General features: G+C 31.6%; 1 protein-coding gene across 2 annotated transcripts; it reads right to left on the bottom strand.

Annotated features, from left to right (window-relative positions):
* Positions 1-7,752: 7,752 nt before the first annotated feature.
* On the bottom strand, positions 7,753-23,820 carry LOC143044451 (uncharacterized). Of its 2 annotated transcripts, none has more exons than XM_076216475.1 (14): positions 23,691-23,820; positions 20,517-21,040; positions 17,948-18,074; positions 16,815-17,132; positions 14,979-15,194; positions 13,843-13,956; positions 13,098-13,316; positions 12,588-12,680; positions 12,065-12,159; positions 10,857-11,015; positions 10,276-10,330; positions 9,816-9,868; positions 9,081-9,140; positions 7,753-8,564 (listed from the first exon to the last, which is right to left on the bottom strand). In XM_076216475.1, exons 2-14 carry the CDS (start codon positions 21,027-21,029, stop codon positions 8,478-8,480), a joined length of 2,109 nt encoding a protein of 702 aa, XP_076072590.1. In that variant the 5' UTR covers positions 21,030-21,040; positions 23,691-23,820; the 3' UTR covers positions 7,753-8,477. The 2 variants fall into 2 exon arrangements, with proteins under 2 accessions (XP_076072590.1, XP_076072591.1); XM_076216476.1 differs by having other exon boundaries at positions 13,843-13,944.
* Positions 23,821-24,687: the final 867 nt, after the last annotated feature.

The raw sequence follows: 24,687 nt of genomic DNA, 5'->3' as shown, positions 1-24,687 counted from the left end.
AAAACTAAAGAATAAACAACACGAACCCCACCAAAAACTAGGGGTGATCTCAGGTGCTCCGGAAGGGTAAGCTGATCCTGCTCTACATGCGGCACCCGTCGTGTTGCTTATGTGATAACAAATCCGGTAAATAGTCTAATTCGGTAGGTCACATTCAGGAAAGGGAAGGGGATTGTAGTTACGACGTAAGGAACATATCCGATATCATTTGTGATACGGTTATTCCATAACGGTCAACCAACTCGTGATGGCGTCCGTAAAATTTACGAAGGGATGATTTCAACTTCACCATTTGGAACTCTTGGTTTAATAGCTTCCTTGTGAGCAGCAACCCATTATAAGAAATGACTGTAATATTTTTTCTGTCTACGCGCGTTATTCAGTGTGCACCAATTTTTTTATGTTATTTCTTCATAGACAGAAAAAATATGACAGTAATTCCTTAAATAACAGAATACCAGAAAGGCGCTGTTGATTGGCTTTGATTTTGATATTTTCTATTTTAAAACTAACTTTCAACAATATAACTTTAACAAGAAATTATTTTTTTCTTATTCTAAGACTAAATGATCAGAAGGCTCATTTCTGTTAACAAATGATATACTTGGAATTGATTAGTAATTATGACCACTTGAACAATACCCGTATGTCCATGCAATAACCCAAGTACTAGCTACTGGGCCGGTGATGCCCTCAGTGAATAACAGTCCACACGGTGATGTATCAACCAATGGTTGGTTCCGAATTAACTACACTAGATTCGCATTTCAACAATTACTGATTCTCAAGTGATACTCAAGTCTAAAAAATGTAAAAGTCCTTACCTTAATGAAAGTATTGCAGAGCTGATAAAAAAAGACTAAAAGTAAAACCCAACATGAAAGAAATCAGATCTATTTTTAAAACTTTCATGGTCATACACAGAGGGACAATACACAGCATTTATTAATGAGAAGTTTTACTATCCATTTCTTTTTATTAATTTAAGTAAGGGAACATTTAAAAGTAACATGAAGGATTTTCTTTGTATTGTATTTTATTTAATTGACCACTATTTCATTTTCACTAGACGATTTAACAAAAGTACATCAAGCAAACATACAACTTATAATCAAATGACTGTTTACACAGAGGAAAAATAAACAAGATGTATATGGAAGTATTACTTCCATTGGGTGAATTTTGAGACCGATTTGTACGCAACAAGAATGTCAATGTTTAATTCTATTTTTGACTTGAAATTGTTTTCAAAAAACAATTCGTTAATTATTCCATAAACATGCTAGATAACAAGACCGACAGCGTCGTACCTAGCCGAAAAAAAATTGTCTGCATGTCAAATGTTTAAAGTATAATTAGCGAAAACTACAAATGGAAATGGAGTCTGGGATCTCCCGTCGAAATGCATAAGCAGTTGTATACAGCGACCTTAGTAAGAACAAAGATATACACCAATAAACTCGTCACAGATACCAGGCTTACAGTTTTGTACCTTAATGCGTGTTTCTTCTACAAAATACTTATCAGTGCGGCTCGAATAAAACAAGTTGAATCGACAAATTAAGTGCGGAGTGAAAGAACGTCGATGGCTCAAAATCCTAAAAGCTTTGCAAATACAACTAAAATAATCTATTCATGGGGTAGAAAATCCTTAACATTTGGAAAAAGTGACAGTCTTGTTAACATTCAATTCTTGCATCTGGCCATATCTATGATATCATTTATCAACACAAAAGTGGTGACTATTGGGAAAGTGAAATCATCAGAAAGGAAAAAAACATAAACAGTAGCATCGACCGAGGTTCTTTTTTATTCTATAAATTTATTGAATAAACTCATCAAAGATGAAAACTGTGTAACAGCCAAATAGTCATAGCATTTAACTCTACTTTGTTTTAAATTAAAAACTTGCATTGAGCGTGGTAGGTTGTTGTAATCTACCCAATTTTGTCTGTTAATTTACAAATTGTGTTCAATTCGTAATCACAATATGAATGACTGGTATGAATTGACATGTCTGGTAACGCATGCATCTTCTTTTTTATATATAGAATGCGTTGTTGACCCTATTGACACACGTGGACTGACTTCATTTCGAAGTGATGCAATAACATCGTGTTATTACTGTTGATTTGTATTTTTAAAATTGATGTTCTCCAAAAGCGAAAGTCATTTCATTAGTGTCTAGGAATAATAGCTACGACTAACTGACCTTGAATAAGAATAATAAATTTGTCCAGGTACAGCGATATGTCTACTGTAGACAGTTTATACATTAGAGCACAAAGGTGAAAATTCAGTTTGACTTGTCAGTCTAATATAATTACGACAAATTTTTAATGATATTGGGAAATCCCAGGTTTCCCGCCGCTCTTTTACCATAGTTGTATTTTGCATAACATTTAATGAAATTGGGGTCCTCAGTGCTCTTCAGCTTCGTACCTTTTTTTATGCCTTTTCATTTTTTTTAAATTCCAGTGGTATCGGTGAGTCTTTTATAGACGAAACGTGCGGATGATGTACACATTTTCAATCTTTGAATATATGATGAGTTTATTTATGTAAGATTTCAAGAATAAATTGGAGACCAAAAGTAATCAACCAGTTTTAGTTCTATTCACTAACAAAAGTAAGGAGGATTAAGTCTTGTAAATCAATTCTTAAAGTATATCAATTACAATGATAATTCACCAAATTATAACACGATGTCATGAAAGCTTTAAGGGATGTTTGCAGAAACAAATAATCGTTTCTTGTTCTTTCACAATCACCAATAAGGGTGTAATATTACCTTCGTTTTTATCAAAGTTGTTGTCAAACAGTCCGTTTCTAGGTATGTTGGTGTTTGTTTTAGTTACAGTTCAGTATTTCTGTTGTTCCGTTGTTTTCCTCTTATAGTTGTTGTGTTTCCCTCGGTTTTCGTTTGTAACCTGAATTTATTTTTGCTTAATTGACTTATGACAATTGAACAGCGGTATACTTCTGATGCCTTTATGTTTGAATATCTAGACGTTTGCAAAAAGTGTGTATAAGTTATAGAAAAATAATTTGGGAGCCAACAAATAGTATAGAACAATTTTGTCTAGAGAAAAGACAACATGTCTCTCCTGTTCTGTTCTGATAATATGATGAACATTTATGTCTCTGGAAAGTTGATAAACAATCTACTTTTTGTGGTTTTGTTAAATCTGTGAATTTTTTAATATTGATTTTTTTCAGATACTGAACATCATTTTCAGCAACTTTGATAGATATCTTTGTTTTTCAATATTTATTCTAATGAATTAAAACATTGGGTTAAAACTAATCATTCGGTAAATGCAATTGTCCTTCAAAATGCAATTCCAGACGTTTTACGATCCGATAGCAATATTAATATTTGACCACCGTTCTTATTCTTTCGGAATCATTTTTCTCGATATATTGAGTGATTAATATAATTGAGTATGGAAACGGGAAACGTATGAAAGACACAATAACCCGACCAAAGAGCAAAAAACTTTCCAAAGTCACCTATGAGTTATAAACAGAGCTAGAACATCCAGTTCCTGCAGGCGGGCTTCAGTTGACCCATTAACAAAATGAGTGCTGTTCAGAGAAAATGGATGTTACATTTAACTCTGAAACATATGAATGAACTATGCAGGGTTAAACATGTTTTGTGAGATTGCAACCCTCCCCCCATACCTCTGGTCAATAAAGAAAAAACAAATGCATAGTAATATGCACAAAAAAACTCGGTTTTAAAAGTCCGTTTCGAGCGTCACTGATGAGTCTTCTGTAGACGAAACGTGCGTCTGGCGTATATACTAAATTTAGTCCTGGTATCTATGATGAGTTTATTTACAACCACTGGGTCGATACCACTGCTGGTGGAGATTTATTTCCCCGAGGGTATCACAAGCGCAGTAGTCAGCACTTTTTGTGCTGACATGAATTGTCATTGATATGGTTACATTTATAAATTTACTATTTACAATTTTTTGAATTTTTTGAATTACTAAGGCTTTTCTACCTCAGGCATAGATCACCTTAGCTGTATTTGGCAAAACTTTTAGGAATTTTGGTTCTCAATGCTCTTCAACTTCGTACTTTATTTGGCCTTTTTAACTTTTTTGGATTCGAGCGTCACTGATGAGTCTTTTGTAGACGAAACGCGCGTCTGGCGTATATACTAAATTTAGTCCTGGTATCTATGATGAGTTTATTTCCTATGTAAGAATATGTAACAGACGAAACTAAGCGATTACCGTGACGTTGAACATTTTGTACATTGTAACTGTGTAATCATGCAGTTCTGGAAACAAACTGTTTTCTCCCTGTTGATGGTCCTCGCTACTTTTCAGAATTACTTAACAATTTTTATGTAATTGGTATTTTAGATGATGATAGTTCCTATTTATCATAAAAGAGGCTGATATGAACAAGTAGTTTGATACCCTCCGAAATGTTATCTATAAATGTAAACATTAGAAACAGGAAGAACATTACACTTACCGAATATATAAAAACTAAATCTGTATTGTCTTTCCTTTACCATTTATAAATGTTGATCAATTACTTTCCAAGCTGACGTTGTATCAGAGAAATTCATACTGCTTTGAAGTAGACCACAGAAATAATTCTGAGATGACTTTTTGTAGAATGTATTTTTGTCCAGCTCGCAACATGTATGCCTCGTCCGAGAAATATGGCTCTAACATTCCTTCGGCGTCGGTTTCAACTTTCACACTCAATGATAAACTCGTCATAGATACCTGCTAGAATTATCTACATCTGACAAATCAGATAGGCTCGAGAAAAAAAAATGACAAGGTACACTAAGGGCCGTATTTGGCCCCCTATTTTGTCAAAAAATTATTTTCATCTTATAAATGAACTGAGCTGAAATGAATAATTATCATGACATGATAAAAAGTTAAAAAAAAAACATGGACAATCTGATCATTATGATATGTAACGTTTGCTATAATATATATATTACTTGCAAACTCTTTTTCAAATTAAAACTTTACATCAAACGTACGAAGTTGAGGTGCATTGAAGACCCCAAATTCCGAAATATTTTGACAATTTCAGTTGAGGTTATTTATTCATATGGTAGAAAATCCTCTGTTTTTTACGAAAAATTAAAAGTCTTGTGAACAATTTGCAATTATGACCATATCAATGATAATTCTTGTCAACATAGATTCTGAAGTGATGACAACTGAGCTGATGATACCATCGGTAACTGTCAAACCGTCATCACATCTTATGAGTAACTGTCAAACCGTCATAACATCTTATGAAAAACTTTACTTTTTTATGACCAAAAAAAAAAAAAAAACAGACTTTTAATTTATGAAACTTTTGCTGAAGCTGTTTTCCTCCTTTTTCCTTAAATCAGCGGTATATAGTGCTTGAAAAATCCGTCCGTCCGTTCGTCTTTCTGTCATGAACATTAATAAATAAAAAGTTGAAACAATAGAGCATTCCATAGACTTCTTTACGAAATGGAAAACTTTCTAAAATTGACGCATAAGTAGTAAGTAAAATATTAAGTATTAAAGCTATAAATCTTGTTTCCTTAATTTCGAGAAGTTCGGATTGTGGGTTGTAAAAGAGAGGGTAATATTTATCATTTGCTAAATTATTCGAAATTTATTGAATTAGTTTTCTTTTACTGGTTTTCTTTTTTTCCAGTATTGAAAAAGCTAAAATAACAAAAAATACCAAACTCCGAGCAAAATTCCGTAATCAACTGGCAAAATCAAAAGCTCAAAAACAACAAACGAATGGATAACAACTGTCATATTCATGAATTATGAAGAAAATGGTGGATTAAACCTGGTTTCATAGCTAGCGTAACCTCTTACTTGAATGACAGTCGCATAATTCTATTATATTGACAACGATGTGTGAACAATTCAAACAGATATAATAAGTAAAAATATCTAAGTCAATATAAAAACAAACAAATATATAACAAAGAAACACACAAAGGAATATAGGCAAAACACATTAGCGGAATAAAAAACACGCCGTTTTTTCGAAGTTTACAAAAAAAGTCAGCAAGAGGTCATATTTGGTTCACATATGAATGCGTCACCTCTGGTCAAAACATCACAACATATTATCGAAGAAATAGACGATAATTAGAATGGGTTTCCTTTCTACTTCCCTTTGAAAACAATAAGTATAGTGAGAAATAAAAATCAGACAGGATCTTTTACTCGACAAGGAGGGTGGACAAATTAATAACCTGAAACTCAAACTTTGTCTTGAAAAAAAATGTTTTTAACTTGAATTTCAACTCGAACTAGACGTCGAATCCAAAGATTTGACGTAAACCAATTATTCACACAGTCTATGTAATGTCCTGCCGAATATTCTGTTTTGTTCTCATCATTATATTCGAACAAAAAGAAAAAAAGCAAGTGTCATGTTCCATCATATGAGAGAGCAATAAGATTGCAAAGGACTTTTCTGATCTTTTGGTCGAAAATATGAAGTAAAAAAAAAAAGATTATTCGTACACTTAGAATATGATAAGAGAACACTACCACGATCTTAAAACGATTAGAGCATTACAAAAATTATAAGTATACACTCACGAGTTGCCGGAACAACTTGAATTTTGAAGGTTGTCAATCATCCAAAGATAACAACTAGTAATTGATACACTCGTAGTGGAGTTAATCTGAAGATGACATTACACACTTAGATTATTCTATGAGACTAACTCCTCGATTTGTTATCAGTTTTTTAGAATAAGGTTATAACTGTTTGAAAAAACCAAACTTATGTATTTCAAAGGTTATCTTATATAGATTTACTTGTATACAGAAATGAATAATGACAATGATGTATACTGAAATAATTATTTGTATTAAGAACTTGCTTTTCTCAATTCATTTAGTTTTTAATTCATTCGATGTAAATTATCGTAATGAATGAATGTTAACATAAAATGACATAATCAATGTATCTTCAAGTCAAAGCTGTTTTGTAACTGATCTAATGTTTGTTCTTTTACAACCATAGTTGAGCAACATTATTCACGTGTGTTACAGTCACTCGAAGTCCTATTGGTATCTTTCATCAAATAACACCATTACAAACTTTATTCCGATTTTATATTCCAAGGTTAGAAATTTCATGTGACGTCACTTTTTGTGGCGTTAATGCATTCGTGTGACGCATAGTTCAAAATTGTTGTATGCTGTTTTAGTGTATAGTCTTAAATTTATTGAGGTGTTAGTTGTTATGTTGTGGTTTACGTGTTGAGCTGTACTTTGATATTACTTATTGGTGATTTTTTTCTGTCTTGGGTGCTCTTACATTTATTCATGTTGTATTCCTGTAACGTAATGTTGTCATTTTCGCGTTATTTTTAAGGTTGCTATATAAGCCGGAGGTTTGACTAGCCATATAAAACCAGGTTCAACCCACTATTTTTCTATGAATGTCCTGTACCAAGTCAGAAATATAGCAGTTGTTATCAAATAGTCTGTTTCTTTTTATGTGGGCGTTTGTTTTTGTAGTTGTTCAGTGTTTCTGTTGTTTTGGGGTTTTTCTCCCTCTTATTGTTGATGTGTGTCCCTCATTTTTGGTTTGTGATCCGAATTTGTTTCAATTGAAACGATTTATGAATATTAAACAGCGGTATACTAGCTATTGCATTTATCCATGCTATGATGAGTATCAATATACAGAAAATAAAGGCAAATATCAAAGTAAAAACAATCAAAATGTACCAACCAAAACAAATCATTACTAAGATCTTTATTTTCAATAAAAATAAGGTAAACATATTCATCACAAGTCATTGTACTGTGTATTGGCAAAACATACATATTTACAGCAACTTTGTACAATATAACATATATACATATTTACAGCAATTTTATACAATATAACATGTATACATATTTACAGCAGTTTTGTACAATATAACATATATACATATTTACAGCAATTTTGTACAATATAACATATATACATATTTACAGCAATTTTGTACAATACAAAATATTTACATATATACATTTGTGAATAAATAAAATAAAAATTGCATTTTTTTTACGAAATATATACAGTGTCAACTAGTTTTTCTTGTAATACTGTCAGTAAATAATTCATATGCATAGTTACTAACAAAGCAGTAAGTCTTGGTTATATGTAAATAACTTTAATGAAGCATAAAATTGAGAATGGAAATGGGGAATGTGTCAAAGAGAACGTTTCAATTAATTTGATATAATTATATTTCAAGAATGCTCAGATGATGAAATTCTTAAAATTTATCATTCTCGATCAAAATTGTCCTTCTGACTGGTGGTTTGTAGAAATTATTCCTCAGCATAAAATGTAACCGTTTTTTTGCATTTTTGTCTTGTAGAACATTTTGTTATTGAAAACTTCGTGGAATTAGTTTCCTTTCATTGCCCACATTTTAACAACATAACTTGCCACGATCATATCTATGGTGATAATTACTTATGTTTTGACTTTTGAGGAAGAGGAAGTGGATTTATTTTATCTTCAATGGCTTTGTTCATTCTCATGGATTTCCTTGTATCCTAAAATATAATTTGTATATTTTATATTTACAATATAAAGAACATAACATAGTCAAATCAAGATCAATGTAAATCATAGGTATACGACGAAAATAAAAATATGTCCTTTTTTAGCGTTTTTGTTATATGTCTGTTTCATGTGTTCATTATAGATCCTGCTTGTTTGTGTTTAATTGTTGGTAACTTTTACCTACTTGAGACGATTTAATGTATTGAATATACACATCTCTATTATTAAAGACTCTATGCTGCCCTCTAGAAGTCTTTTAGTTGTTTTGTCGTTGGGTAGTAGTCTAATTGACGTATACCCATATCTCCCTTATCCGTGATATTCAATTTCCAGTAAAAAGTTACATTAAGAGCAACCTAATTCGACAGCTATATTTCCTCATTGGATGATAGTCGATAATGTTTACCAAACTAATATAGCTAGTACTGCAATAATAAGATATTGAACTTGACATGGGACATGTACATACTATTCGATTTCCTATGTGAAAACAAATTTATACTTACTTTATTAAGAAAATGTGTCTTTTTCTTTCTGCGGTTAGCATCTTGGAATAGATCCACAGACTATAAAACAAAAACAAATCTCTGAACGCTCTATAGGGCTATTAAGTCTATTTAACTTTTTAGTAGAGAAGATACTGAAAGCTAGTTCAAAGCCAATTTTAAGTAATAAATAAACCATTTTCTCTCAAATTATTTTTTTTATCTGTCAACATCCATTAATCGAAGCTGTATAATACATCGTATAAAATCTGCAATTTTTATTTCGAAAATAGCTAAAATATCACTTAGAGATAATAGAGTTCTCTTTTCAATAAACTCCAATATGAATCGACTAGCATTGCCAGTTTTACTACGGAGGCTCGGTGGTTCTCTCAGAGCATTACCGCTTCCTCCATCAATTAACTGGTCCGCCACGAAATATAATTAGTGTTGTAAGTGTCTTTAAACAACCATAAATCAATCAATCAATCAATAATAGTAGTTATGTTGGTCAGTCGGTCAATCAATAATAGTATTTATGCTGGTCAGTCGGTGATATAATACGATGGTTTACTGACGTATGTGAATGGTTGTGGCCAAGTGTATACATATATGGAATTAAAATGAAAGGTAGCTTAGCTGATTTGTACCCCCAAATAAACTATCTTCTACACTTCTTAATTTATATCATATTTTTTCCTCAAAGACGAATCATCATATACTGAGGATACTGTATATTTATGGTTTAATATTTACCTTAGATTTGTCTTCTCTGGTATGCATTACATTAATTTCACCACTTGACGTACCTATAAAAAGTTGAAATAACAATTATGCTTACACTTATTAAAACTATTTTAAAAATCTTTAGGTTCTGTATTATAACAAATTAAACTCATATGCAAAACTGACTTTTTAGTGGACGTAAAAATCAGTTTAATTCAATAAAAATATAAAAACTTTGAAAAATTGTTAAGAATGAAAATAAAATTTATTCAGAAGATTTAGAAAAGTCCTGTTTTAAACTACAATCTTTTCAGTATGGAATCCTATAAGGTATCAACATTTAAGGGTAATTTAGCTAGAAACATGAGTTAAGACTTATTTTCTTTTTACAGCTATGACGTTTTCAGTTTATTTTCAATTTATGAGTTTGAATGTTCCTCTGTCATCTTTCCCCTCTCTTTTAAAGCTCCGTATTTTAGTAAGTACTTACTCGAACTACTATCTCTATTGACTTGAACGGCAGGAATACTGCCTCTTCTTCCTCCCTATAATCACAACATTGAAACATGTTAAAAACTTGTCTTACACAGCTTCAATAAGTAAACAATTATGTTTCTTGTTTCTTGTTTTTTATATAATAAAATTATACCATTTGTTTTCCCGTTTGAATGGTTTAACACTAGTCATCTTTGTAGCTTGCTGTTGAGTGTGAGTCAAGGCTCCGTGTTGACCTGTATATAATGGTTGTGACTAGGATGGATAGTGGTCTCATTTGCACTCGTACAACATCGTCTCATATCTTATATAAAAACATGTATTTATATGTATGTATATAAACGACAAAGTAGTAACACGAATGAAAATCGTACTGGTGTACCTTTTGTACGAGCCTTCATTTCGAATCAGTTGATATTACAGTGTGTATCAGCAAAAGCCATTATAAAATACAATTAATACATGTGAATTATCTTACCCTAATAAACGACAGAACGTGAAAGTAATATTAAAAAATATATTATAAGAATTATCAATGTGTACGGTAAGGTTTACAATACAAACGTATAGACTTACAGCTCTCGTCTGCTGGAAAGCTTTCAAATCCATTTCTGTGGGCAATGACATCTTTCGGTCTCTATTCGGTGGCTTTGGATCCTTTTTATGTTTTTTCCCAAATAACTTGAACTTTTTGAAAAATCCACTGTGTCTTTCCCCGTGGGAATGTGTTGGAAGCTAGAACATGAAAGATAAGGTTAAACCATTATGTACGTTCTTCGTCTTCGTACTTTTTAGAAGTATAATAATGAAGTTTTTAGATTAATATACGTATGCTTGACGTCATGGTAGACAGGTGATAAAAAATACATATGTTACAATGAAAACAAAACTATAGTTTAACTTTCTGGTTATGTAATCAGGCTCTCAAATAGCTCATGTTCACTAAAAGTCCCGAGTATAGTTTTGTAAAAATGATTCAGTTGGAAATAATTTGAATACAAAGTTACAATCGTTGTCGGGGAATGCATAACCCTACGAGTAATTCAAATAGTTATCAAAGGTACCAGGATTATAATTTAGTACGCCAGACGCGCGTTTCGTCTACATAAGACTCATTAGTGACGCTCATGTCAAAATATTTATAAAGCCAAACAAGTACGAAGTTGAAGAGCACTGAGGATCCAAAATTCCAAAAGGTTGTGTCAAATACGGCTAAGGTAATCTATTCCCTGGGATAAGAAAATCCTTAGTTTTTCGAAAAATTCAAAGTTTTGTAAACAGGAAATTTATAAAAATAACCACATAATTGATATCCATGTCAACACCGAAGTGCTGACTACTGTTGAAAAGTTGGAAATATGAGTCTGACAGACTCGGAAAACGCTAAAATATCACCACTGTCCAGCTGATTTCCAAAAATGACCTCATTATGTAGAGTTAAAAGCAACAAAAATATTCAGCTCGCTCAAAGTATTGAGGAGAAAAAATCAAAGAAAATAAGAAGCAAGTAGTTGACTGGGGGATCTGATGAGTGTTTTACATGTTATAACTCATCATTGTCAAGCTGTTGATAAGAAATTATTTCATTCTGTTTTAGAATTACATGTCGAGAAAGGTGTGTTATAATATTTGTTGGAGGAACGCCACTACGGACGAAAGTACAGATGAAATACATCCATTGGGGCGTTTCTATAGAGTTTCACCTATTCTCCATATCCAAGTAATGAGGCAACCCGAAGACTTTATACTTTTTTTTAAATATATAAATAAAGTACAAATAGTACCTGAACATCCTCGTGTATAACAGGTTGAGGAGATAAATAGGTGAGATTTGAAGTGGAGCTGCCAGTTGATTGCAAGTCAAACTCTATCGGATAATCTGGAAAATACGTTTAAATATTGATATAATATGCAAAGTATAATTTCTCAATTTTTATATTCTATTGACGCCTATAAACTGATAATGACCGTCAATATATGTATATATATTTAGATAGAAACATTGCGTCAATATATTTGAAAAAAAGAATCAAGGCTTCAGGAACTTGGAATACCATTTGAATTATGTAACCGTAATAATTAATAAAAAAAAAAATGACACACCATACGCTACATTTAAATTTATCTGTTTTTGTATTTCAAAATTTATTTCTTGAAAAGTGTAAAATATGAAGATTAGAATAATCTTGTTTTTCAACATTTGGTCAAAGCTTCAATTGTATGAATTGACTTAAAATCAAAATGGCATCATTAACTATTCTGAGTGACCATTATAAAAAAACAGTAGAGTTAAATACCACCCCTTACCATATTCCTCGTCTTCCTCTTCGTCGTCTGCATAGTTTTGAGACTGGCTTTCTGACAATGATCTTCCTGTTGGCGCATGTTGCACCTGTATAGCTGTTGACAGAAATAAGAAAAACCATAAAAGATATAGTCATGCCATGAATAATGTACATGCATAACTATAGAAAATTGTCGATTTAACAACCAATAATTCACCCTGTCATTTATATGTAGCTTTCAAAATCATCATAATATAATATTTACCAACTTGTCTACGGACTTGCGACGATATTTTATCAAATGAACTATTGCTTTAAGATTCAAAGTAATTTTCATGTAAAGACATGTGTCATCTGACTGAATATGGTTTAAATAAAATTTGGTCTCCGTATATTATGTACTATTTCATTTCTCATTTTGAATTAGTAAAATGTTTAATGTACATTCTTCAGCGCGGTCAAAAGTATCTAAAATTTAATGAGTGGTAGACCTTTCCATACATAATTTAATAAGGACGCATCGTCTACTAACATGGAAGGTTCGGGGCTGACTGTGTTGTGCCCAATGCGTTCATGTCCATGTATTCACTCTGTGTATCTGTATCACCACTAGATTTAGACTGAGGACGATGAGGCTTAGGTGGAGGTGGTGGTCCTGAACAACGAGCAGGACTTGTGTCTCTAGTATTCATATACGTTGGTGGTGGGTGAGGCGATGGTGGGGGTGTTTCTTCCTTCTCGGTAAACGAGTCTAAAAAAATAGAAACATAGACTTTTATACTTATTTTATATTTAATGTTTTTTTAATCTGATTTATTAAACTGGTTTGCCTGTTTCTTTTAAACGACTTTGTTAGTTTTACTTCATCCAATATGGTTATCTAACTGATTAACAAAACGTTTATAGAACAGCAAGTTTAGTACTAGTAAGCGAAAGAAATAATCATACTTCGGAAATGAGAAACAAACCATATAATACGTAAATAATGTAAAAGATTTCATCTTCATTGTATGCATGTAATAAATTCCAGTTTAACTTGTATATTTGATCCTAAGATTTCAAATTCATGGTATTCAAATTCATGGTATGCGTACATTGACCTATAAGGGTTAACTTTTATAAATTGTTATTTGGATTGAGAGTTGTCTCATTGGCACTCACACTACATCTTCCTATATCTATGAATAGCTCTTAAAGCATTTGTGAGAAGAAGAAAAATCAGTTACAGTTTTGCAAACAAAGTACTAGTAATGTTTTCTAATGCACTTGTTGTTTACCTCGTTTGGTCATCTCTGACATATCTGTGTAAGATTCTGATGAACTTAAACGGTCGTCTTTCATAGGAATTTCATCTTCTACAACTCCACTGTCTTTGTTACCTGGAACATTTCCTGTCAAATTTAATTTAGATGCAATTGGCATTATGTTATCGAAGCAGGTAATAAAGCAATAGAGTCAAGTTTCCCGTTAGTTTTCATTAAGGAGGCAAGCTAAGAAAATTGAATGGAATATAGAAGATACTATTTGTATATACCAAGTATTTCAAGGAAGTAAAATCAAGATTTGTAAATATGAGTTTTTATTGTTAATGAACGCTGCAATTGAGCAATACCATAAATTATTGTAAGATTTTAAATATGACTTTGACATCTGAACTTAGTCAAACCTCGCGACATTCTGTATGTGCCTGTCCCAAGAAAGGAGCCTGAAGTAATTCAGTGGTTGTCGTATGTGCCTGTCCCAAGAAAGGAGCCTGAAGTAATTCAGTGGTTGTCGTTTGTGTCTGTACATAATATTTTGTGTCTCGTTTATTATTTTGTACATAAATTAGGCCTTTAATTTTTTCTCGTTTGCATTGATAATATTTGAAGCCATTCACCAGAAAGCAAAAGTGTGTATTACTGCAAAAGCGCTATGAACTGATTATTTACTGACGTTAAATTGTATTAAGTTTCATAGATTTGTGCAAAAGCTAGTATCAATAAATTGGTAGTATCGGACGGTATTTGTATGCTAAATTAAGATTCAAAGAAGGGATGTATAAAATGTAAATATCACTTATTTCCTACAAAATATATAAATTGCAGCAAAATAGGAGCGAAAAAAAAAGTTAAAGTTTGAAATATAAAACTTGCTTTACTGTTGATAGAATTTAAAACTGATTACTAATTATCTGGTGTAAGAACGAATAGTGTAATATCTATGTTGTATGGTCCAAATATTACAAAAGACATTTACTACTCAAAGAAATAGTTTTAAAAGAAATACTATGTTATACAGCAAATTGAAATCTCTTATGCTCAATATGTTGCAAATAAAGTGTCAAAATTTAAACACCAGCCTGCGATTATTCTATAACTCTTTATGTGTATCTAACAATTAAGAAGCGAATACTGATTTTAGTTAAGCTCACCACTTTTTATTGTTTTTGCAGTACATTTTTCTAACTTTTCGACCAGTTCATGGAAACTTTTCCGTTTTGCGATATCTAGTGGGGTATCATCGTCTTTGTTCATTTTGTAACATGCGTCCTCGCTCCATGGTAACTTTAATAACTCTTCACAAAATCGAGGTAGATTAAATTCTGCAGCAAAGTGGATTAATGTTGGCCATTTCTCGTTGCTATGACCTGAAAAAAAAAATGTTTTATACAAAGCTCATCAATCAATGTTTAATCATTTTCTGAAATATAAAACAGGAAAAAACATTCATATTCAGATTGCAAACTTGAAGTCACAACAAAAGTATAGATAATCGTTTATAATGTTTATAAAGAATTTTTGAAAATTTGATGCAGATTAAACGGTGTAGATTTCATACAAAACTGAAATTAATACTTCAAAATCTATACTACTACTGTAATCATCGTCAAAAAGATTTAAGATAAGTCTAAAAAAAAAACCAATATTTGCCGGGCTATCGATAAGAATAAATGAGGGTGCTTACAAGGCATGTTGCAATGATATGAATAACAATGTCATACAAATATTTAAAACATAACTTGAAATACGATGGAGCATAAAAGTAAAATTCATTTAAGGAATGACTGTAATATTTGTTCTGTCTATGAAAAAATTGGTGCACACTGTTAAATAACCCGCTAACATTTTTTATGTTATTTCGAATAGACAGAAACAATATTACAGTCATTTCTTATAATTTAATTCTAAATTCCATTTTAAACCGTAGAAAACAGTGAAAAAACGTTGATGACGTCACGGTCACATGACTAAATTATGTCTATGGGCTCATAACAAAATAACGTCAGCCAATCAGAAGACGCATTACATCCACAATTAAATTATTGTGAATTATCTGTGACGGGTATACTGATGCCTGTTTTACACAACTTGTAACATTTTTAGTATACATCACTGAAAAAATGTTGAAAATCAACCCGGTTTTATTGACATAAAAAAGAAAATTTGTATTATTCACTTTCTGAAATAAGAATTTTTTGTAGCACAATATTTAAAAAGCATATAATTTTTCTGTTAAATGTTTCATTTTTTTAAAATTAATTCGAGGAACAAAATAGAACTGAAAAATCAGTTCGAAATTTTGAGCAATCGGGCATTAAAACTAAACGTGAGGCAAACAATAAGGACAACTTCACAATGAGCTGTTTGAACTAGACATGATACTGATGTTGAACTGTATTAGAAAAATTAGAAACAAAATAGAATACAAATATCGCTTCCACAACCATGTTTAAGTCCGTCTCTCCATCCATGAAAAAAAGAAAGATCAAAATCTATTTAGTAAAACGGGACAACCATTTTTTTAGCAAAGAAAATTAGAGCACATTAATGGATATTGCGATATGCTCATGAACATGATGAATCCTAAAAAAGAAGTGCATGTCAGGTATCCCGATTCGAAACCGCAGAAGGATACGAATCCCAATGAGGAATTAATGAAAGGTTTGTACCGGTGGGTAAGAAAAAACTGGATCCGATTTTCCCGGAGGAAAACAAGTCACCAGTACATTCAACATGGACAAAAACAAAACGAGAACTCAAGAGATAATCTTTTGAGATAATATTATCAAATATTTTAGAGAGTTAATCAATATTTCCCGTTTATAATTTTTTTTTAATTTCGAATACACGTTTTGGCGAAATGACACATTAATCAACAAAATCATTCTTCCCTTTTCCTTACGCCTACAAATCGATTAAAAAATTCATCATAAGAAATCCTTCCTTGTAAATTTAATTACTTTGTTGTTGAATTTTCTTCCACCTACCTGAACTTCGACGACCAATATTATCAAAAAAGCCTCCATCAAATTTTCGAAGAGGTTCAAGACTCTGGCATTTCCTTGCCAAGTTCATATCCAATGCCTCTCTAGTTCTATCTTCTATATTAAGTGCTTGGCACATGAGACAAACTGGGTCCTTTTCTTCACCAAGGATGTCTTGTAAAATGTCTAGTTTTGAGCGCCTAGGCTTATTCTGTGACTCTGGTTTAACACATTGAGATTCAGGAATTACAACTTGACCTGATCCAATCGTCAGTTGACCATCTTTTGCTATAAATTTGGGATTGGTCTTTGCTAATTCAGCTGTAAATACATAATAAAAATGAATGTTAATGGCAAAATAAACTTGATTAAATGTTGAAATAGACAAAACATTTATTTGTATAAACTTTACGATACATTATTTTTCCCATGCCCAAAATATATATGTTAATATACTTGTGAGCAGGATCTATAACCTCCTCCGGAGCACCTGAGACAACCAGTGGCGGATCCATAACTTTTCATAAAAGAGGGGTGGCTGACGGACCTAAAGGGGGGCTCCAGTCATGCTTCATTGATTCCCTATATAATCAATCAAATGTTTCCCAGCCCATACCCCCTTGATCCTATGAAAACAACGAATATTTAGTGGGGTTTGTGTTGCTGATTCTTTGTTTTTCTATGTGATGTATTGTGTATTGTTGTTTTTTCTTCCTTTTTACTAAGCCATGGCGTTGCCAGTTTATTTCCGACCTGTTAGTTTGAATGTCCCTCTGGTATTTTCGCCTCTCCTTTTTGAACCCATGACCCGAGCGTCTAAATCTCCATATTTGGCTTTGATATTTCTGTCTTGATCACGTTTACCTTTTTCAACTAATATTTCCTTTTTAGCGTATTAAAAGCTGTAATAGTGTTAGGATGATCCCACAGCGAACCCAGAGAAAAAACTATGTAAAAAAATATTAATATTTCGGTGAAAAAAAACAACATCAATCGTATGTCTAACTATGTGCTTTATTTAACTTAACACAAAACATGCATTTATAAATATGATAATAATCAAAATGTTTGAACAATAACAAACATATCTTGTTTCAGAAGACTGACTGACAAAACAGTAAACAATGAGTACTTACCATCAACCGAGAATCTATATATAGCTTTATTTTCGTGAATAGCTTTTATTTGTCCGTGTCGATTTAACAATTCTATCTGTATTTCATCACTACCTTTTCTATCACAAAGAATAAAAACTTCCCTATTCTATAAATAAATAAGAATAAAATATTTTACGCATTTTATTCATATACCGTAAAAAAGTTTTTTTTTTCTTCGTCATATATTGCTGGTAACACAATTAAAATTATAGCAAAAAATAAATAAATAAATATAAAAAATGAATTGCAAATATTTTATCCAGATTTTTTCAAAACATTATGTCAATAGAATATTACCTATGTTCAAATCTCATAATTTTTTTAAAGAAAACGAATCAAGATGTCAGACAAAAGCAGAGCCAGACAGGAAAATCATCTCCAGTTTATCAAATAGTGATAAAGTGATAACAGCGCAGTAAACATACAACTTTTGTTCGCCCGGGACTATAAGTATAGATTATAACATGCCCTTTTCCATATTGGCCCTGGTATCATCCCGAGACTCCCATATCGGCCTCGAGGCTTTAGCCGAGGGCCGATATGGGTCGAGGGATGATACCAAGGCCAATATGGAAAAGACATGTTATAATCTTTTTATCACATATTTAATTTCTGCAGAAAAGAGAAAAAAAGGTCAATTATAACAATTTAATGAAAGATAAAAGGTAAAATCTTAAACATTTTATCACAAACGTGGCGTTAAGGACGCAGTGACGTCACGTCATTTAGAATCAGGGCACAATATCAATATGCTTTTTTTTTGCCCCGGGCAATTTTGAGGTTATTGCATATGCAAAACCAGACGTATTCGTAACAAATATGTGATAATATACAATTACTGTCTTTTGATGAGGTAAATATGCGGTTTTATTGACTTTTGAAAAAATGATATTCACTGAGGCCGACGGCCGAAGTGAATATCAGTTTTTCAAAAGTCAATTAAACCCCATATTTATCGAAACAAAAGACAGTAATTGTTTTATTCCTTATTCCGAGAGAAGAAAATGCATTTAATGCCAAACATATACCAAAACAAATTTTACATGAAACATTTTACCATAACGTTGCATGTAAAAGCGCGTGACGTTTAGCGCGGTGAATAACACTTTCTCAGGTGAATATGTATAGATTATAACATGGCCTTTTCCATATTGGCCCTGGTATCATCCCGAGACTCCTATATCGGCCTCGAGGCTTTAGCCGAGGGCCGATATGGGTCGAGGGATGATACCAGGGCCAATATGGAAAAGACATGTTATAATCTATTTATCACATATCTAAGTTCTGCAGAATAGAGATACAAAGTTCAATTATTACAATTTAATAAAACATAACAGGTAAAATTTTAAATTTTGTATCACAAAAGTGTCGCAATGACGTGACGTCATTTGGAATCAGGGCACAATAGCAATATCGTCTTTTTTGCCCCGGACAATTTTGAGGTTATTGCATATGCAAAACCCAACGTATTCGTAACAAATATGTGATAAGCTTTTTTATTCAAAGTCCAATTTATATACAGAAACCTACTAAAATAATACCAATATGGAATAACACCTATTATCATATACTTAGACTAAATAACATATGATTTTTACTGTATAATAGCATTAAATGAACGTAAATTCAATATTTTTCGAATTGGTGCTTAGCGGGCTGATATGAAAATTTTATCACATGCTTCGACTGTTATCACATGTTTTTCCGTAACGTTTTCGCATGGCATTCCGGTGATACACGGTAAATTCGGAAATACACATCAATGCTACGTTTTCAGTGAAAAACATTACAAAGTAGTGTAAAAAAACAATTATTTGGATACTGGAAAGTATATTGTGTAAAATAATAAACAAAAAAACAAAAAAAATAAAAAAATAATTATTTTATAAATGCATTTTTTAAAAAGTTTCAAACATAATTTAGAAAGTTACTTTTTAAAAGTTTACTTTTCCAAACAGTGTTCATTATTTATATTATTGAATTAATTTTTTTGTCGATTTGTCCATATCAAAATGTTTTTTCTTCTCTGTTGAGGCATATGTTAGAAAGATTTCATATCAAATGTACTAAATTTGGGGTCCGACGTCCGTGAACTTTTCACTCTTTGACTGACTTCTATTTGGGAACCACGTAAAAGGATCAATTTATGAATCTGTTATTTTTCTCAATTGTAGAAGTATATGATAAAAAGATCATAACATGTCATTTTTCATATCGCATGTATTATCAGCCCTCGGTCAATGTCAGCCCTCGAGCCATGCGGCTCTTGGGCTGATATTGAACATAGGGCTGATAATACATGCGATATGAAAAATACCATGTAAGGAGGGATCGTCTGAAGAGATTTGTCCCAAAACTAGTAAGTTTAACTGGAATTTCGTGAAGTTAGGTACATTTGATATAGCCTGGTCCTTTAATTGTATGTAAATTAAAAAAGAGAGATTTTGTCGTGTTCTCGTGGTACTACGTTATCGTGTTTAATCAAACTATACTGGTGTTCATAGTGAGAATAAAGTTAATATCAAACTGGTGTTCTTATGATACTTACGTTATTATCAAATGATACTGCGACTTTGTGGATATTATTTATTGATGCTCCTGGGGATTTTCTTGGTAGCGGCAGTTTGTCATATACATCTTTTTCTGTCTCCTCGTCACTCGCCTCGTGCACGTGCTCGTATAACTTAATAATGCCAATCAATAAAGCACGTACACAATCCTCAGTCGCTTGAGTTTCAAAAAATGTAATTTTCAACATTGCAGGGTATTTTTGAGACAGAAATGTCTGAATGTCTGATGCGGAAGTTCCCAGAAGTACCATTATTGCTCTTTGTGGATTGATTCGGTGTAAAGCATCCAAATTCTGGAGACTAAAAAAGTCAGGACTAACTAAAAGAACGTTTGTTTCATAGAAATGAGAATGACTTGTAGATGTCAGATCCAAAAGCATACTTTTGATATTATATCCATCTTCATTAAGTTTCTGTTGTAAAAATTCTGCCCAATGATAACCATCAGATGGTATGAAATGTATCCCTAAAACACCGTGTCCTGTCGCCATCTTGTTGCAATCTTTATGAGAAAAAAAAAGAAGTTTATTATTTATATTTGTTTCAACCAGGAAGTCCTACCGTATGAGAATTCTTTTTTTATTCGTATCATGTAGATGTATAGGTATATACTTGTCTGAAGCAATTTATACTTATTCAAATACCTTTTTAAAATTCTCAATCCGTTTTCTATTTAAATTGTTTGCTCGAGTTTAAATTGAATTGTGATAAAAGATCAAAACATTGATATATACTTATAACTTACAAAGTTTATTGCATAATTCTCGGTATTATCTAAACGTCCGACTGATGCGATTTTTTTTAACCATAAAAACATGCATAAATAAGTATTTATTGAGTAAAATTTTTGGGCTTTTGTTGATCCTTAAAGATGACTACGATGATATTATTTGCAAATGTTCTGTATAATGTTAATCCTGAATATGTAGACTATAGTCTTAAAACATATTAAGATTAAAGTTTTGAATGTTTCGTTTTGTTAGGTTGAAATATATTCAGCAGCAATATGATTCTGTTCTAGGTACTCATGAAATATCTGCCACTTGACGTAGATCAACCAATATAGTGATCAGTCTAATGCAGAATATGATTTTTTTTCTTTTTCTTTTGATTTTTAGAAAAGTTTAGATCAATAACGGTAATGAATCTCTCTTAATATTTAGTTATTTCTTAGCATTTCATCAGATTGCGCAATCATTTCATATCCTTACTTTCCAACCGGAATTTTTCATATGACCTTATTTTTCCACCCATCGTTCTAGTGACTGATATCTATATGTTTTTAAATGGTCCTTTAATCATGAATAAAGAACACACAGACAAATTACAAGGCTAAATTGTAGGACGTATGAAAAGGAGGCAATTATAAATATAAGCTTCAAATATGTGTTAAATATAAGATAACATCGTTATTTTGTAAAGCTAGGATCAAAGGTCAAAATTCGAAATTTTAAAACATTTAAAACAAATATTGAAATACTGTTCAAGAGATTGAAGAAAAAAAGATGTCTAATGATGTATTTTTGTAAGTGTGCATCAAATTAACATTAAAGGTACCACTTATATATATTGTATGATTTTGTTCGTTTAAAATTTTTCAAATTTGTAATAGAATATTATATATAGATATTGATAAAACAGAAAATTAGTGTGACTTTATGTTAAGCTCAGTTTTTCATCCTTTACGATTTATTGAAATAAATAGAAACCACAAATATATCATACCCAAGCCTCTTTACATCAAACCTAGAGATTCATCTTTTAAAAATAATAAAGACCATGACACATACACACATGTATATTTTAGATTTAATTTCAAAGGTAAAGTAAGTTATGCATGTAAGCGTTTAATTGTCTCTTCGATACATCCTGACATGCGGTCTACCAAATATGGGTTTTCAATTTTATTATTGTCATTTAAAACTTCTTTTTTTTTTGTATCAGCAACCGATCAAAATTCGATCAAAATTTTGGGTTTCCCCCTCGTTTTCCAGACTTAATCAAAATGGGTACAGAAGGGTGATGTAAATGCACAACTGATATACATGTACTTTTAAAAGCCACATATGTTTTTATAGTTATTTAATTATTTTTTGTCACACTAAAGTTGCTCGATACGTTTAATCTGCAGTGTGCTTATTTGTTCATTTTTCCTTTGAATTCGAATTTTCGTTATTTTAGTTTTTTGTCTATAATCTGCGTTCATATTTCATTAACTTCATTAATATAAACAAGGTCCATATAATAAAATACTGCAGCACTCCAGTACGACACTATTAAAAGGTAAAAAAAAAACCTGGCGTACATATTTCATTAACTTCATTAACAACAAGGTCCATATAATAAAATACTGCAGCACTCCAGTACGATACTATTAAAAGGTAAAAAAAACCTGGTGAATTTCATTAGAAGGATAATAACTATAGTATATGTGTTACCGCTCCTTACGATGTAATGATTGCGGTATGTCAATTTATAAAACTCATTATCATATATCATTTATATGTTTTATGTACCAAAAAATACCACAAAGTAAATGTTTTATGTCGTTTTTTCGGCAATGATATCATTGCTATGATTGTTTAATAATGATTTGCTAAACGGCCAGTGACAAATATTTCATAGATTTCGTGAAAAATTTCACACCTTTATAGATCATAGCCAATGCTCCGTGAAGAAGACCGTACTTTGACCTATAATGGTTATTTTTAACTGATTGTGACTTGGATGGAGAGTCTCATTGGCACACATATCACAATTCCTTATATCTACATTCACATATTTAATAGGTCCTAAGATATTTCTTTCCTTATGCATATTATAGTTAAACGAATGCTACTGATTAAAGTAAGTTCAATGCACTGTTTAACTTCCTTTCAATTAATTAAATTCAAAATATGTTATACGGAAAATAAAATCACTATCTATCTATATACGGAGAAAAATATCAGAATTTCTTGTAAATTTAAAGATATTGAATGAATGCAACTGATTGAAAGTATTATCAATAATATGCGAGAACATGTAAACTATTTAAATTTCATGATGAATATAAAATACCTAATTTTCTGCTTCATTCAATACATATATTTGTATTTAAAACAAGGTGCAGACCACTTTTATGTCAAGTTAAACTCTAACTTAAATCTTACCTTATCTAAAACAACACTACCATTCTAAAAGATTTCCTTAAAATGTCACTGTTACTGTTGATATACCAAAGAAGGTTTTGGGTCTGGGTTTTTATCTTCAACTTCCTCCTACTATTTTTAGAACAGGGAATTAGTAGTTATCAATTGTCAAAATTCGGGAAATTCCCCCAAGTGAAAATTCTCTACCTGTACAAAAATCTTTTAAAACTGATAAACAACATATAAGTATTTAAAAAATGAAATAGGTCAGATGACAGTTAACTAACTTCCTTTTACCTACATCATATACAAAATGTATATCTTACAAAAGATTTAAAATACCCCATGCATACCCTTTGATATCTGAACTTTACATGTAATTGAAAACCAAAAAACCTTCCAAGAATTTATGTGTATTCATATGTTTTCATCTTTTCTTTCAGATTTATTTTTGATCTCATGGTATCGTGCTCGCCCCCTGTGTGGGAGAGGTCGTGGTTTCAATACACGACCGATTTGAACGCTTTTTACTGCTTTAGAAAAAGTATACATTATGACTGAACGTTGAAATTATCCGTTTTCGTCTATTTTCGTGTACTTGGGGTAAATCTATGATCGGGAATAAGATGATGATGGAAGTTTTAACGACCTTGACTGACTACACAGCCCTCGAATGGTCGGCAAAATCAGGAATGAGGCACAGATCTTTCAACTTTTATATGTGGAAAAAGGGGGACATGTTTTTTTTCCACGGGATGTTTTTTAAAGGCAGTTAATTTTTTCCAATAACATACAGAGAAATACAATGAATGGATGCTGTCGTTTCATCTTCAGCTTATAACATTTGTTTTTTTCTTGTAGATAACATCTAGATTTGATGTTGTATGTTAAAACATTATCTCCAAAAAATTAAGTTGTAAAATCATATATCATGACTTGTATAAAGATTAATTATGCAAAGATAAAAATGACCTTGCGGTAGACTTGGCCATAGTGTAGCAAACGTAAGAATTGTTTA

The sequence above is a fragment of the Mytilus galloprovincialis genome, chromosome 9 (genome assembly GCF_965363235.1).
Source record: "Mytilus galloprovincialis chromosome 9, xbMytGall1.hap1.1, whole genome shotgun sequence".
Classification (NCBI taxonomy): Eukaryota; Metazoa; Mollusca; class Bivalvia; order Mytilida; family Mytilidae; genus Mytilus; species Mytilus galloprovincialis.
Note: the sequence above shows the minus strand (reverse complement) of the source record. Positions and strands in the feature narration are given on the sequence as shown.

What these genes read in the sequence shown, in the direction of transcription:
- LOC143044451 (XM_076216475.1), bottom strand. Translation starts at nt 21,029, where the DNA reads ATGGCGACAGGACACGGTGTTTTAGGGATACATTTCATACCATCTGAT. An exon ending in TATTGGTCGTCGAAGTTCAG is followed by an intron (nt 15,195 to 16,814) that starts GTAGGTGGAAGA and finishes TTTTTTTTTCAG; the next exon opens with GTCATAGCAACGAGAAATGG. An exon ending in GTCAGCCCCGAACCTTCCAT is followed by an intron (nt 12,681 to 13,097) that starts GTTAGTAGACGA and finishes TTCTGTCAACAG; the next exon opens with CTATACAGGTGCAACATGCG.